At 36.1% G+C, this 16,490-nt stretch overlaps 1 protein-coding gene across 3 annotated transcripts in view; it reads right to left on the minus strand.

Annotated features, from left to right (window-relative positions):
• LOC104227465 (187-kDa microtubule-associated protein AIR9) overlaps positions 1 to 16,274 on the minus strand; it is a 28,617-nt gene extending 12,343 nt beyond the window's left edge. The window contains exons 1-24 of one of the 3 annotated variants that reach the window (XM_009779707.2): positions 15,966 to 16,273; positions 15,643 to 15,757; positions 14,443 to 15,376; positions 12,752 to 12,823; positions 11,919 to 11,984; positions 11,613 to 11,684; positions 11,427 to 11,492; positions 11,207 to 11,269; positions 11,063 to 11,128; positions 10,178 to 10,277; positions 9,873 to 9,974; positions 8,167 to 8,399; positions 7,966 to 8,080; positions 6,219 to 6,339; positions 5,923 to 6,098; positions 5,356 to 5,491; positions 3,789 to 3,889; positions 3,669 to 3,716; positions 2,851 to 3,035; positions 2,614 to 2,731; positions 2,396 to 2,523; positions 1,305 to 1,473; positions 471 to 589; positions 95 to 263 (exon numbers count right to left, since the gene is read on the minus strand). In XM_009779707.2, the coding sequence (XP_009778009.1) occupies positions 95 to 263; positions 471 to 589; positions 1,305 to 1,473; positions 2,396 to 2,523; positions 2,614 to 2,731; positions 2,851 to 3,035; positions 3,669 to 3,716; positions 3,789 to 3,889; positions 5,356 to 5,491; positions 5,923 to 6,098; positions 6,219 to 6,339; positions 7,966 to 8,080; positions 8,167 to 8,399; positions 9,873 to 9,974; positions 10,178 to 10,277; positions 11,063 to 11,128; positions 11,207 to 11,269; positions 11,427 to 11,492; positions 11,613 to 11,684; positions 11,919 to 11,984; positions 12,752 to 12,823; positions 14,443 to 15,348 (3,331 nt within the window). In that variant the 5' untranslated portion in view covers positions 15,349 to 15,376; positions 15,643 to 15,757; positions 15,966 to 16,273. Of the gene's footprint in view, positions 1 to 94; positions 264 to 470; positions 590 to 1,304; positions 1,474 to 2,395; positions 2,524 to 2,613; positions 2,732 to 2,850; positions 3,036 to 3,668; positions 3,717 to 3,788; positions 3,890 to 5,355; positions 5,492 to 5,922; positions 6,099 to 6,218; positions 6,340 to 7,965; positions 8,081 to 8,166; positions 8,400 to 9,872; positions 9,975 to 10,177; positions 10,278 to 11,062; positions 11,129 to 11,206; positions 11,270 to 11,426; positions 11,493 to 11,612; positions 11,685 to 11,918; positions 11,985 to 12,751; positions 12,824 to 14,442; positions 15,377 to 15,642; positions 15,758 to 15,965 lie in introns of all 3 variants that reach the window. The other 2 variants (XM_009779706.2, XM_009779708.2) reach the window with 2 other exon arrangements.
• Positions 16,275 to 16,490: the final 216 nt, after the last annotated feature.

Here is a 16,490-nt window from a genome sequence, read left to right on the forward strand (position 1 = left end):
GTTAACTTTCATCAACCAATTTAGAAGTTGAGAAATTAATAATAGTTCATGTCAACCTATTCATATGCAGAGATTCATTTGGTAATAGTAATACCTGGAACAATGGGTCCAACTTGTTCCGAGATAACAATAGGACCACGAGCCCAATCATTTCGAACAGGTTCACAGGACACATATATAGAAAATCCAATATCATCAATAGAGAGCTTGTATGAGGAAGTCCTAGCATCATTGACTTCTATGTTTGTGCCACTTGAACTAGTCTGCACAGTAACATGCATGCTTAGTTCTTGTGTCACCATTATAAATCTACACTTCTTCCCCTAGGTAAAGAAAAATTCAAAATCTCAATCCATCACTTTATAAGACAACAAAAGTACTTGGGCCACTTTTGGGCCTTAGAGGAAGCATAGAGATCTCAACTTATTTGCTTGTAAAGAGATTTAAGCATTTAAGGCACATTCAAGTACCCGGAACCAGCGGTAAACTGAATCTCCCTCTTCACCACCCCAGTATTTCTTCTCAACGTTTAGTGTGGTGCCTTCAACTGCAGTTCCGGCTAGTCGTAGAGAAAGCAATCTTGGGGTTCCTACACCATGCAAGAACACAATAAGAAAACATTAGATGGCAAACTAATAAATGATCAAAATCCATGAAAAAGCAGCACAAGATTTCTGCAACCATATAAATCTTTCTGAACCTTGAACACTGACAGAGTAATTAAATGTGTGCCGTGCTTGTTGGAAAAGAAAAAATGCAATAACGCTTTGAAAAGAGGACACAGACTTTGCTGAGGATATTAGTGACAGAAGCTTTCTAGCTCTCTTCCTAAAAGCCAGGTGATAACAGGGGAACATGAATTTCATCAGATACCGGTTAAGTAACAAATGATCAATAAACCCCAAGAGCAGAATAGATGGTCATGTTCATAGCATGTTTCAAGAGAAACTCTGGTTCCTCGTTTCCAAGAAGGTTAGAAGTAACCTCCATCACAATCTGAGATTGTTTTACATAAAACCTATAATATTAGTATGTTTTTTGCGAGAAACCCAGCAAATTAAATTTTCTGATAAGTGAAGTGCATTAGTTCTGAACAATTAAAAAAATATAGGGATCATAGATAGGCTCATGCTTTACCCGTGGAGTTTTATGAACAAGAAAATATATTAAAATCCTGGACTGCAGCAAGCTCTGATACCATATGTAAGCACTAAAATATTCTATGGTGCTAGAATATCTACAGAAGTCTAAAAATCATAAACAATTCTTACAATTGATCCCAATACGTCGAAATGCAGCATTACCTGGGCGAACACGCTCCTGTCCCATACAAGTTCTTGGCTCACCCACTGTCCCATCATCACGAACTGGGGTACATTTGAAAGATATGAATTTTCCAATTGCATCTTTGGTAATACGATATTGAAGAAGACCCAAAAACTCAGGAATTATAGCACCTGAGTCATTTTCAACCTGCAGTAAGAGGAACCGGTCATTGATAGCTAAAAACAATAATAAAATATCATATTAAGTTAGAACAAATTTTTATAGCAATATAGGAACTGCTAGCTAGCCAGTTATAATGCTATCCCCATAACTACCTTAAAACTAGAGAAACTATGATAAGCATGGATGAGATCATGATATTCACAAAGACAATCTCTTTGCTCTAACTTCTAATTTGAATAAAATCAACGAACTAGTCCATGACACACATACGACCTCAGTAATTAAGACTTGATGATAACCCACGCAAGGAAATTAAGTATAAGAGTTCTTCAAAAAGATAGAGAACAAAAATGGTCTTTTCTTCATAACAGTCACTTCGTTTAAACATTAAGAGGTATATATTCATTACAGCAACATAAATTATGATATGGTTTCCTATAATACGACTCAAATAGACTTTAATCTCAGTTTATATGGAGGAACACTAGAATCCATTTTGTTTTTACTTTATATCTCAGCATTCTGCATCCCTCACATGGTAAGTCAGTGTTAATGTTTCATTGTTTCTTTGTTTTTTTTCCCTTTCGCTCTGTTTCCTTATGGAAGTTGAGAATTGTAGTATGTTTAGACAAAGTAAATCGCTAACTCTCATAATAAACAATCATCCAATTTACTTTCTCATTTGTTACTTGAATTTGATGAAGTCCTGAAGTTTCTATAGTCGAAGTTCATTTGAACTGAGTACAGGATACTCTCCTTCAGAGAATATTCTCACTTATTCTCTGTTCAGCACCATCCATTTTTTGGTGCCTAATAACATACCAGTCCGACAGAGTAGTATAAACATGATTTGTTCTTTTTCTGTCTGCAGTCTGGCTAGGACTCTGAAAAAGAATGTAGAGAATACAGCCTACAGTCAAGCTGAGGCAAGAAATCAGCGCTCTACCTCGTGAAGATACCAATTGTAAATACTTTTTCCCTCATGACCCCCAATATAACCATAAGATGCGGTCATTATTCCACCTTCGACATAATCACCAGTCAGAGATAAAAAGTTAAGGCTGGGTGGAAGAGCTGCAAGAAAACATCCATGTTGTTTGATTATTCGAAGTTAAGAACAAATGCGCAAAAGTATCAGATGAAATTTTAATGCATTATACTTACTCTCTGCAGCTCTTTCGGAAATAACATAGACTGGTTCACCAGCTTCACCATCTGGAGTCATTGGAGTAAATTTTGCAACAATATAGTAGCCAACAGCTCCTAAAGGTATGCGGAATGCCTATAGAAACAGACATTGACTGATTTGACGCATCATTTTTGATGATTAAGTAATGGTTATTGATTCATGCATCACATGTAGGAGCTGAAATTCAAAAGCTTAACTTAAACATCTAGTACCTTCGCAATTTTGGATGTACTTAATGCATCGAGACAGCTCTCACCCTCGAATGTTGATGAACTTGTTTTAAACCACTGAACTCTGCTGGCTCCTTCGGTTCCTCCGGTAACAATACCAGTTACCGTTATTTTACTGCCCTCCTTTAGTTCACCAATTATCTTTACATTTGTCACTTTAGGAGGAGCTGGAACGGAGATTTAGATAATAAAAAAAACAGTAAGACCCACAAACCTACATTGTTTCACTCTGTAGAATACTGATAACTTATAGCTAAAATCATATCAAATTTTGAAGAAGTTACATAAAGATGCAGGCCATAACATGTGAAATTTGGTCTATTAAGTAGGCTTGTATAATTTGGCTTCAGCAAACCTATGCAGCATGCAGTGCTGTTGGGAGGTGATGGGAGCTGGAAAGACCTGAACAAGAAGAATGGAGGGAGCACGGGCCAGCGGACGTGGAGAGTAGAAAGAGAGTCAGTTTTCGTGTGAGGTGGACCCACAACGGGCAACTTGTCAAAAAAATAAGAGCATCTTACACAGCTTATGTCAGTTGTCAGAGGTATAATATAAAATTTATCCATATTATGTTGTATATTCTCTTAATTTTGGTACACTTCTTGTATACAGGAGATTTTTCCATTATTAATAAAATTATTTACCTTATAAGAAAATATGATCAATATAACTAAACATCCATCCAAGATTGACCAATACGCCAAAGTATCCTATCTCAATGTGAAGTCCTTCCCTAACGAAAGATTGACTTCATGAAACATTATCAGGATGCTAACTTATGAAAGATTAGAATAGCAAACCTTGCTTAACTTTCTGTGAAACAATCGATAGAGATTTCCCTTGCTGTCCTGCAAAGCACAGTCATGTTACAACGGTCATGGACTGTAAAACAGATGGAATTAAATTACAAAAAATCTGACCTTCAAAATTCACGGGTATATAAACAAAAGCCAAGCACCAGCCAACATCCTCTTTTGTCAAAGTATATTCATTTGTACCAGATGATACCAGCACGAATTCCCTGTATCCACTCCCCAAGCCAAAGAAATGATTATAAAAAAGACTTATCAAACAAGATCAACCAGGTAAAGAAGCGTACATCAACCTACATGGAATAGCAATAGTTTTGAAAGTGTATGATTACCTCATCTAAAAGCTAAAATTACTAGATAGAACATACTTTTATTTCCTAATTGATGTCTTCAACACACTCCCTCACGTACAGGCTTGATTCTTGTTCATGGATCAAACACAAGAAAAAATAAATCAAGGGTGGCAGCGAGACTTGAACCTTGAACCTCCACTTGCTTTGACATCATGATAAGAAAATGGACAATAAGCCGAACTTACCCAAACGCTAGCTCAGTTGGTAACATCTCCAAGAGGAAATATGGAGACTGTAGTACACACACTTAATTATGTGGGATTCTGACAAAAATAGTCCATAATACAAAAAGTATATTACATCAAAAAACAAATAAGAAAGTTTTGATAGGCTGACTCAAAATTAGTGAACTGTTCATTGTAGCCGCATCCGAAACTATACAAACAACCTTAGGGTAATGCCTACTTGACTTTAAAAGAATGAATTGTTGCAATTGCTTTTTCAAGGTGAGTAACTTAAGAAGTTGCAATCACTTCATTATGTAGTCACAATTCAGTAAGCTAGAGCAAATTAAAAGATTGGTCCATGCAACTTTAAACTTTTCATTTTACCCATTTTACCCTTAATGAGAAGCTTTTATATCCAAACAAATGCCATGGCCCCACAAAGATTTTATCCCTTAAGCTTTTAAGACCACAAGTTTCAAAAGTCTTCTTATTTTCTTAAACTATGTGCCGAGTCAAACTACCTCATATAAATTTAAACGGAGGGAGTGATAATATTTTGAAATATTTTGAGTATCTGACTCAAAACCATAAGGAAATGGTTGGAGTAGCACAAGACCTCTATAAACCCCTTCGGAAGCTCCTATAAAACGTATGTTGGACATATAACCCAACCACCTTGCACGTGAAACCTGGTTGTGGTTTACCTAATGAGAACTTACTTGGGGGAATAGGATAAATAAAGTTTGGCTTGACACCACCACCACCACCACCACCACAACAATAACAACAACAACAAAAACTTGAACATCCATGTGAAAGAATCTGAACATCCAACCCAAAACCTTAAGATAATGGGTGTCCAAAACCTTCTAACTCTTTCGAAACCCTTATAAACCCAATGTGTGAAACCCATTAAAAATTGGAAATCCTTGCACAAGCATGTGTGACTTATATAAAATCAATCATCTTAGGGTGTTCATACCCCACAAGAAAGAAAGCAAGATAGTTGTTTGCACCTATTTCAATACACAAGGCATTAACAATCCAAAATATTCCAAATAATAGTAAATATTCCTGAAGAACTAAAAACTGCTAAAATTGATTTTTAACCAATTGATACGCTCGGCGATCTGAGAAGAGAACAAGAAAGCTTACCCTTTATCACTATCTTCACGCAACCACTCGAACTTGCTGGGTCCTTCTCTTCCTCCAAAATATTTCCCAACTCCTCTTATGGTATTGCCTTCGACAACATCTCCAGAAATTTGTACATCACTCACTGATGGGGGAGCTGTCAGCAGAAAATTCTAACTTAGTGACCATCCTACCATCAGGCAGTTATCAATGAAACTATTTCAGAAAAAAATTGAAGAAGGTATAATAAAGAAAGACTGCTTTGAATGATTGACCAAAGTGAGCTCAAGAAAATAGGTGATGTCAATCCCTAAAGCCGCTGCCTCTTTTTTTTGTAACTAAGAAGCTGCGCTATTATGAATATCTCCATATTAAGAGGAGGTTAGTTCGCCCATCAAGCTACCATCTTGACATGCATAAACCCCTATATAGAATGTAATTGAGAAGCTCAAATATAAATGACATAAAAGCAAAGCAAATTCTGCATTTTTAGGAATGGGCATCTTCTTCCATATTAAATCATTGGCAGTCATATTGCAACCTTCTTGAGGTCTAACGACCCGATAACAAATGAATCCAACTCCATACCTGCTTTCACATAATCTGTTATAGCATATTGAGGTTCTCCTTTGGCACCTTCCTCTGTCATAGGGGTATACATAAACACCAAACACGAATCAACATCATCAAGGGTCAACTGATATTCTTCTTCTTCAGCACCAACAATGACCACTGGGCTGCTGTTCCATCTTTTCCTTAACCAACTGAAAAAGGTTAAGCCAGAAAGTTACTTCTTCATACTAATGGGGGACAAGTTTTGTGCAAAATTACAATCTATAAAATCTGACGAGTGTTATAGCTGCAATTTAAGATAATCATCTCACCTAGAAATGCTTTTTCCTGGGGTTCCACCGCACCATGCAATTTCTGCATGGCCTCGAATTATGTTTCCTTCTAATAGATCCCCACACACTTCAATCTTCAATACTTTCGGGTGGCCAGTTCCTTTACCAAAAGAAAATGAAAAAAAATGAAAGATGATATAACTGATAGCCCATAGAAAAGCAAGAGACAGTTAACTAACAATAAGACACGCAAATAAAAAGACTTCAGCAGAAACACCAGCCATTGAAGTTGATAGAGACAACAAATAATAATGCCTCTCTTACAGCTTGTTTGGATGGTTGTTACCCATTGTATTGTATCGTATTGTTACTTTAAATACGATGTTTGTTTTGATTGTTACTTAAATTTTATTATATCGTATCGTTAAATCCGTCGTCATGTAAGTGACCGATTTGGTGTGGTCGCGTCGTTACCTTGTCTTTTTCTCTCAATCTCACCCTTCATTACTATTAAATAATTTTATTTTATCATTCCCCCTACTTTTTTATATAATAATTTTACCCTGTATCATAATTTTTCTTTATAATATTGCAAGTTTATTCTTCATATTGCTGGTGCGTGATATCATAAAACGATGGCAAACGACACAATCTATCCAGACATTGTATTTATCAAACGATACAGTACAATATAATACAGTACGATACGATATATTATGAAACGATACGTAACAACCATCCAAACAAGCTGTTAGTACATCAGCACAAAACTGGGTATACCTTCTCTAGTTAATTTGGAATTTCAGCTTTTTTCCTAATGAATTTTTAGTTATACTTATCAAAAAAAAAAAAAAAACTCAGAACTTTATCCCTTTGCATTAAAGGACTTGACTAGGTTCTTTTATTTTTTAGAAAGGTAACATGGGTACTCATCAGCACCAAGGTTGTGTTGGCAACCATATTTATAGTTATAAAAAAACCTTGTTCGTCTTACAAGGATGAGACTCGTCTTGGTTCTTAAGATATGAATAAGCACATTTTCTTTTGACAAGTACTAGAAGTTAACAAATGTTTTAAAATCTGTCAAATGGGATGTTTCTCTTGTTTTCTTCCTCTCTTTTTTCTCGTTCTGAGGTCTACTACAGAGACACATGTAAATATAGCACCTTAGCAGCCCCTAGTTGTGTTAGTTGCAACAGAGTAGATAAAAAGCATAATGTCCAGCAGGATTCACAATAATAGGTCTAGTAGGATTCACAATAATCCATGTTTGATTCTCGTTAACACTGCCCAAGCACTAAACAATCTTCCAAGGTGAGATTGGACATTGCAGAAATTAGCAAGCGAATAAATTTAGAAATTGAAATAAAATTCCTCGAACATATATTTGCATTTCGATTATTCCCATGTCTCAAAAAGAATAACAGAGCTCAGATCTGAGGAAGAGTTAAATTATCTAATTTTCTATGTGAATTTGATATCGACATCAATTTCTTTTTTTTAATTAGATTACACTTCTATATATTTATCTGCGGAACTACATAACAGTATTATAAAATCACTAGTTTAGAATATAAAAAAGAAAATGTTCTACCCAAAGATAAAACACTTTTTTGATTTCCCAAATAATTAGAGTCTCAAACACAAACTAGTTTTCAATCTTTCGAGGAGTAAATTTCAAATATCTCAGAGAAGAGGGAAAGCAAGTCATTTCAACATTAACCTTTTTCTGATAAGTCACTTCATCATTATACTGTTATTTCCAATAGACAAAAAAATAACATACCAGGCGAAACTGGAGAAGATATTGCAAAAATAGTGGGATATTCCATCTCTCCCAGCTTCGGGGTACACTCCACTTTCAAGATTCTACCAATGTCTTCATGCTTTGGCCAATAGGACTGATCATAAGAAGCTGTAATTATATGATGATGTCTCATGGATATAGCAACACAGAACGTCAAATGGAGCAGCTGAAAAGTATTACCTCCCTCGTTGCACCATGTATTTCTATAAAGTTTGATGGAGTTCTCTCTCCTATAAACCATTGGTATTTCAAGTTTATGTCTGAATCAGTATTCTCAGCTTCATCCTTAACAAAATTGAAGTGGCAGTAGCAAGCATCTTCCTCAAATGGCTGGTCTATAAAGGCTTCTTTGAGCAAGTATCCTTGAGGAAGTTGTTCCTTCCATTGCTCAAGCAGAAAGCGAAAAGTTGAATCTGTGGAAGAGAGAAGTAATAGAGAGATGAAAAATTAAAACTAAAGGAAAGAAAATCAGCTGGCGTGCAAAATTGTTATATCTGAGAGCAGACATCACTTTAAGCTCCATAATAAGAAATAATAAGATGATAACCAAATAAGGTATAACGCACTCTCAATTGTAAACAGATGAAATGCAACTAAGAAAGTATGTTTGAAACCAACAAACATCAATAACGCTTCGCTTTTTTATTTGTATTTAAATTTTACAGATAAACAATAAGTGGAAAATCCCCGGTATACAAGAAGTAGATGGCATGAGCACTAACTAAAAAATTACATGTCAGGAATCCCATCCATTCATTTATGCGACAAGTGATTGGCGTTATGCTCCAAGAGTATACGCAAAATTAATATTGTGTTTGCTATGTGTCATCAAATTCCTTCAAGTGCTTTTCTATTATGTTTTATGAAAAAAATTATCTAGAACGGAGCATGTGAGATAACCCCTCTAGCTCTAATTTTGTTTGTCTTATTACTGCACATTCGCCTGCTTTTCAAAAATCAAATACTGTAATTGTGTCACTGAACTAATATCCATCAAGCTAAGTGCAGAAGCACCAACATATATTTGCTTCAAGCTCCAAGAAGCTATCTACATAGATAAAAGTCATAAAACAAGTAAACACAAAAAAGCAACTTTTTTCTGGAGAATGTAGATTGGTAGGAAATACCATTCTGGCACAGAGTAGGGAGCACAGCAAACATCAAAGAGCGGATATATAATTGTGGGAATGCCCCAAATAATAGGAGCATAAACAATCTAAATAGCCCAACCAGCTCGATGGAGGCCCGAGACAGTCATGTGAATCCTTTTACAGCATAGCACTATGTCCTACAGCTAATTCAACGATTAAAAAGCTCTTACAGCTAAATTCCCTGGCATATGTTGGAATTTCTTACAGCATTACGGTAAAATATTCCAATGTCGCCAGAGATCGCTCTGAGTTATTGTTAAAGAGAGAAGTTGGATTCTCTCTCCTATAGCCTCTAACTTTTGTTTATAGATCTTGAGACTGTTCTAAACCTTTGTCTTGCCTCTTACCAGAAGAATTTTGATAAAATGATGTAAACAAAATCTGTAGTAGAAAACAGAAAGCAATTCCATTCTGCCACTTAATTAAACATCTATGTGTGTCGTCGCATGAATAAGTCATTGGACCCCACAGGAAGACTAGCTCCTAACGGCAACGGATGCTAATCCAATCTCAATAGACTAGTCAAAGTTTAACTCAAGCATGGATACCAAGGCTACGTTGGTACACAGGATACATCATATCTCCCAGTTCAACAACCAAATCTTACACATCTGGTATCCATTCAACCAACGCCACTTAAGGATGTAAGGAGCTTCTTGTGCATGAAAAAAAAATGCAAAGAGAGATTATCACTGAATCAGCCAATTTAATGATAGCAGATCCTTGGGAACTCACCGACAGCTTGTTCTGGACGACAAAATTCCCAACCGCCTCTGATGCACACGGGAGTGTGAGAGGGATAACGTTTAGCTAGTGCTACCTCCTCACGCGAGAGATCTAAAAGCAAATTTTGCATCAGAAACTTACAAGTTACATCAGAGGAATTTGCAAAATCAGATTGTAAAATAGTAACTAAATCCCTACATAATTCCTTTAGAAGGAAACAACAAGCAATACTATGAAATGAGAAATCATCGTCAACAAAACTCAAAGGATGCAAACTAACATAAGAAAAGCAAGAATTAACCAAAGTACTGTACCTCTATCGTTGAACTTTTTTAATGTAGGGCCCACAAGCAAAATGGAAGCTGCCTCTAGGTGACGCATCTTAAGGATAGGATTCTCCTCCACACGTAAATGCTGCAGCTCACCATGGAAAGAAAGAATAACTCAGGCAACTCAAAAAACATCCTTAAGCATAGTAAATTGCACGGCATTCAGCAAAAAAGCTAATTATGGAAAAGTACATGCACATAATATAGAACATCTTCTAATTCAAATGTGCCCTCAAACAGAGACAGATTTCAGTGTCCTCTATCATTTTAAGAGTTATCAGATATTTACTGAATCAAGTCAAGATCCAGAAGAAGTGTTTTTTAATAAGAAAATGACAAGAGAAAATTTCCTATTCGTCTATTCCATGTAAAAAAAAAAGTAATGTTACTGTAAGCTCTTTTCAGGTTAATGTTACTGTCAGCTTAGTTTAACACTTCTAATGAGAACACCTTTTTGATAAGTACTTCCAATGAGAACACCTAGAAATGGTGCGTACTATAGCTATCAGGATCTCTCTTTATTTTGTCATCTGACCAGTCTAACACGAATGAATTAAGCAAACATTATGTGTACTTGTACTGTCATTGCATCCAGTGCCCATCAACACTGCATAGCTTGGTTTCAGAAATATTTTGAAGCATCTGAGAGACTCAGACCACTAAAGTAAATTAATTAAGAATGGAGAGGGATACACTAATTCATATGTCAATAGTTCACCCTAGTTGGCACTCTCATTCTATCTTTTATCTACCGCAACAAACAACAATAACTATCACTCCTTTTCCCAAAAAGCAACATGATATTCATCATTTATAAGCACATAAGACATCTAACGGTAATCAGAAGTTGATTAGATGTTCATTACTAACCTCAAGAGCAGGTAAATACGGGAATCCTTTCAATGTAGATATTTTATTCTTGCTGGCAGCTAAGACCTGCAAAATAAATATGTGATGCAGGTTCTAACCATACAAGCAGCAAGAAGTAACAAAAGATGAAAATCAGAGATCAACCTGTAACCGAGGCTGACTGGCCATTGAAAGAGATTTTAACTTATTCTGAGCAACAGATAGGAACTGAAATTTAACAGCCAAAGAAAAAAATAATAAGCTACTGTTTAAGTCTGTCTTTGATAGTTAAGAAAACAACATAAGATAGAGTAGGCATTGAATATGCTTAGTGAAGACTGCTGTGACTATGAACAAGCAGTGGTGCAGATGTTCAAAGACTTACTTCTAAATTGGGAAGCTCTGGAAGACTTATGAGTGATGTAATTTGATTCCCAGCAAGATAGAGTTGCTAAAATGTCAAAATTTGAACAAGAATGACAAATTATTTCAGAGCCTTTCCACTGAAAGAGTAACCGTCATCAGTCATGTAAGTCTTTGAAATAGAGAAGACATTAAGAGAAGGGCTAACCTGAAGAGCTTTGCAATTCTCAAGTGGCTCAAATCCAGGACCTTTGAAATCATTGAAGCTCAAATCGAGAACCTTAAGAGTAAAATATTAATATATCAGATTTCTATGAGTGAAAATAACAAGAGAATTACATCATCTTCCATAGGGGTGTACAGCAACAACAACAACAAACCCAGTGTAGTCCCACAAGTGGGGTTTGGGGAGGGTAGAGTGTACGCAGACCTTACCCCTTCCACAGGAGTGTCAAAGCGCAAAATTTGAAGAAATATAATTTTTAACTGTCATAAACATACAAAGAAAACTGACCTTCACCCTAGTCAGTATTTCAATACCATCCAATACTGATAACAGATTGTCCCTGAGGTAAACAAACTGCAAAATGAAATAAATTGGTAAAACAATGCCTTTGTTCGGAGTACTGGAAATAATAACTGCGGCTTCCTATATCAGAAAAGATACACACCAACCACTTCAAACTTCTTTAATTACCATACTAGAGTTACAATTAAACATAAAAGAACAGCTCCAGGCTTGTATATAAAGAAACCTATAAAGATTGCACCTTCCCCCGAAGAGCAAGAGTGCACGTTCATAGGAATATGTTCAAATTGGGAAAAGGAACAAAAAACCATACAATGAGTAGAACATTAATGAGTAAAGCTTTAGTCTCTCTAGGTCACCATGTTTTTACAGAGAGCTTTCTGTCCGTGCCTGTGATCTCCTACTTGAAAACTATGTATGTTTTCAGAAGTGTAAATATCATGCTAAGTCGAAATCCGTACTTTAAAACTCAACTTAACAAACTAAATTTTCAAATAAAATGGATTCGAGGCAGCATGGCATTTTTATACACACAAAATACTGTATGAAATAGCATTATTGGAGCCCAGATGGGATTTGTAGTTAAATCTGGTTACATGTGGCAAATATGAATCAGACTTTCAGCGGCAACTTCTTTACAGGGCATTGGCAAGACGAATGTAAAGAATGCTTTCAGAGAATGTTATCTGCTGAACTAAACGGTAACATGTCCAACAGAGTCCTTTATGGTTGTTCACTCCTCTCTCATCAGCAAAGAAACATGTTGTAAACAGGGAAACCTCTGAAAAGTAAAATAAGATGGAATCATTGTTAGTTACCTCTAAACTTGGCAACAAGTTCAGCCCACCACTGTTGAGACTGCGTATTCTATGGCCCCTCAGATCCAAGCGCTTGAAGAAAAATGAAGAAGCTTCAATAGTTAGTAACATTACTAAAGAACCCTTTTTTTCCTAATGAACAGAGGGAATACATCATATGACCTTACTAAAAGAGTTTCAACTGAAGCAAAATGGAGAAAAGATATTTCATAAACAAACTGGAGAACCTTTAAGGAAATCACACAGAACAAAACAGCTGTAAAAACTTAGCATTGAACTTTGAAGTTAATAAATCTGCAAAATATGCTCTTGTATTATTAAGAAGACTTACCAACCTAAAACCTTAAAGACACAAAAATAATTTACCAACCAAAGACCCAAACTATCACTCTTTGCACGTACTAAATGCTCTTACCAATATATTGTTTTCCAATACAGTCTATATTCTTGCATGAATATAATGTTTACTTATCCTATACTGTGACAGTATTTTTGACTTTGTATTGGGAGGTATTTTGATAGGAAGGGAAATACAGCAAATAGATAACCTAAGCAGCATTTTTCCATCCACAAGATGAAATACATCCATTTGAGACAGTGAGACCATCTAACTACAATTAGAAAACCTAACTTAAAATACAATCCATATTTAGAGATGATTAACGGAGCTGATCACGCACTGCTTGTCATAAGAACAGAGCCCCACAATCATAATAGTCCACAGAATACAATCAAAGAAAAACTTCTGTCCTCTAAAAAGATGGTATCAGATGAATCTAATGTATGTTTTAGAAGATTTTAGGTAAAGTGGTATAGTTCAAAGCAAAAGAAATTTAATGTATAACTCCATTAAAGAAACAGTTGAAATTAGTGTGTACTTCAAAAGATTTTAAGTTAAAAGGTATAATTCAAAAGCATAATTAGCCTGAAAAATCATGTTTTTTTTTCTGATAGGTAGAAGAATCAATCACTATAGAAAAGTGGAAATTTGTAAGACAAAGTATCTGCGATAGCTAAAATTATATGGAGGTTTAACATTAAAAAAGGGAAAACTAAATGGATTTTATGGAATTCTTTCTTTTTTAAGAGGTAAGTATTAGAGATGTCAAAAAATCAGCACAAAGAGAGTGATGTCTTTACATCCAGAGAAGACAACAACAAAAAAAATAGAAATTCCCTGACTGTCTATACAAATGCTTCTATAAGTTGTAACAGTGATTCTACATCACTACCCAACTTCAAATGTGACATCTATAATATAGACACGGATTCTGTCTATTAACAGGGTTTTATGGTATTCTTTAGATATAGCATGCAATGTGAGGATTAGGTAAAGGTATGGAAAGCCGCTGCACAAGGATCTAAAAACAGGAATACGACATATGTCTCACCATCAGCACTAAAACCAACAGTTTGATGTTTGAGAACCGAGTAGCTCCCATTTTAAGCCTTTTAAATTATATTGCTTTGTCCATGTCATAACCCTTAATTAATTTCTTGAACCTATGAGCATTATTCTTAAAGAGCACCCTTAGAAGAAAAAAGGGTACTAGTGGAGCAGCTGATATGAAAAGGTAATTTTATCCACCTTAGGAAGAGGCCTAATGAAATAAAAGTTTTCATTCATCTTTCATTTAGCGTTAACTAGAATTAATATTTGCAAAAAGAAGGATAGAGGGGCAAGTTATTACCACATCATCGCCAGCTTTGGTCTCCACTTTAGGAAGCATAATAAGGCGTGAATCACGACTTTCAAGAGTCCCCCCTTTCTTCCTACTGGATGAACTAGCACTTCTGTCCAGAGATGTTGACAATGAACCAGCCTTGGAGCCAGTAGAAACAGAAGGTGACCGTGCAGCTGAAGAAGACAATTTCGTAGTGAATTTCCTAGTTGAGACACTACTAGCAGTGCTGTCCAACGACGAAGAGGCACTCCTCCTTGCAGAGGAAAGTGATGGTGATGATAATTTAGCTGAGGTTTTCTTAACAGATTCTTGGTTGCTTGCATCCGAACTAACCGATGCTCTTGGAGTCTTAGTAAGGGGCGAAACGGGAACTGATCTTCTAGTCTCTGATGTACTTGATCGAGTTGTAGTTCTAGCATTGCTGGAAGGCAATGTGCTCTTTCGAATTTCAGGAAGAGATCGCCTCATAGGATCTGCGGCCAAAGAGCTACTCTTTTTAGCTGTACCTGAACCAACACTAGTACCACTAGGTCGTTTAGTTACTGTTGTTGGCTGTTTTTCAGGCAAACCACCAGTGCTATTTCTTCTTGGGCCTGGAGGTGTTCCTGAAATTCGTGAAGTGCTACTAACGGTTGATTTCGTCAGAGTTGATTTAACAGATTTGGAACTAGAATCAGTACCATCTGTTATTCCAGTTTTCCTCTTCACTGTCCCAACATTCGTTGCCCCGTTTTGAGTTGTTAAACTCGGTCTCACTTTCCTAGATGATGTTTTCACACTCCCTGCTGATGATTGCTTCAGTAACTCTGAACTTTGTGGCTGTTCGACAAAATCCTGTGGCTTCTCTATTATCTCCAGACTTTGGCTCTCTTCCACTGAGTCTTCAGTGGATACTAAAACTGGGTCGCCCATTCGCAACAAGTTTTTCAAGAACAATCACCTGTCCAAACAAACAAACAGAGCAGCTAAATTAGCACAAAACATCTTCTTTGTAGGAGAAAAAAAGTACTGACACAGAAGAGAACTACAGAGTGCATCACAGACATTCAATGTAAACACATTGAAAATTATACCAAAAAGTCAGTCTCAGATCTAACACAAAAGTGCAACTTCTTTAGCTGAAATTCAGGCACTTTTGTCACATTCCCTCAGAACCCTACTATAATCACCACTCCAAATATAAACAAAGAAAAGGCAAGAATGCACCTTTTCTGGCTAAAATTCAAGCACTTCTTTTCCGAATTCCAGTAAAACCCCACCACGCAAAATGAACAACGTAGCAAAATAGCAGCTTCCTTGTAGCTAAAAATTCCAAACAACCCTAGTAACATCACATTCCAAAAGAGGAAAGCAAGAACGCAACTTAATTTAGCCAAAACTATAGCACCTTTTACAGTGAACAAGAAAACCAAGAAAGCAGCTTCTTTAGAGCTAAAAATCAGGAAGTCTTTTCCTACATTGGAACACCACCACAGTCAAGATCAAGAAAGGGAAAAAAAACAAGAAAGTAGTTGCGTTTTGGTACGTACCTAGATAGAGTCTAGATCTGGTGAAAAAGGTAGTTCAACAAACACCTAGAGCATTTCCGCTCCTTTTTCTTTAGGGTTTTGGAGCAAGAAAAGAAAAGAAAAGCAGTATAGTAGAGACTAGTAAAGTAGAGAATCCATATGGGAGTTTTAGAAGCGTGGGAAAAAAAGTGGGAGAGAGAGTGAGTGAATGTAACTGAAGCTGATTACGAGGAAAGAGAGATATTTGGTGAAGCCAATAGGAAAGGTGAGAGTGAGAAAAACACGGGACAATAACATTACATTACTCTATTGTTTTCTTCCTGAAATGCGCAACCGTTGTCTGCACGCAGGTGACTATATTGTAACCGGGGAACATTTATATTCAAATTTTCAGTATCCGTTTTCTAGAATGAATAGGTTTATGTAATTAAAATATTGGAGTAAATTCTACGTAGTATTTACTATTTAAGCATGGCAAACGGGCGGGCAGATAATGACGAGATTAAAACGGATAATATAAAAATAAATAAAATATTCGATCCACCC

The sequence above is a fragment of the Nicotiana sylvestris genome, chromosome 2, assembly GCF_000393655.2.
Source record: "Nicotiana sylvestris chromosome 2, ASM39365v2, whole genome shotgun sequence".
Classification (NCBI taxonomy): domain Eukaryota; kingdom Viridiplantae; phylum Streptophyta; class Magnoliopsida; order Solanales; family Solanaceae; genus Nicotiana; species Nicotiana sylvestris.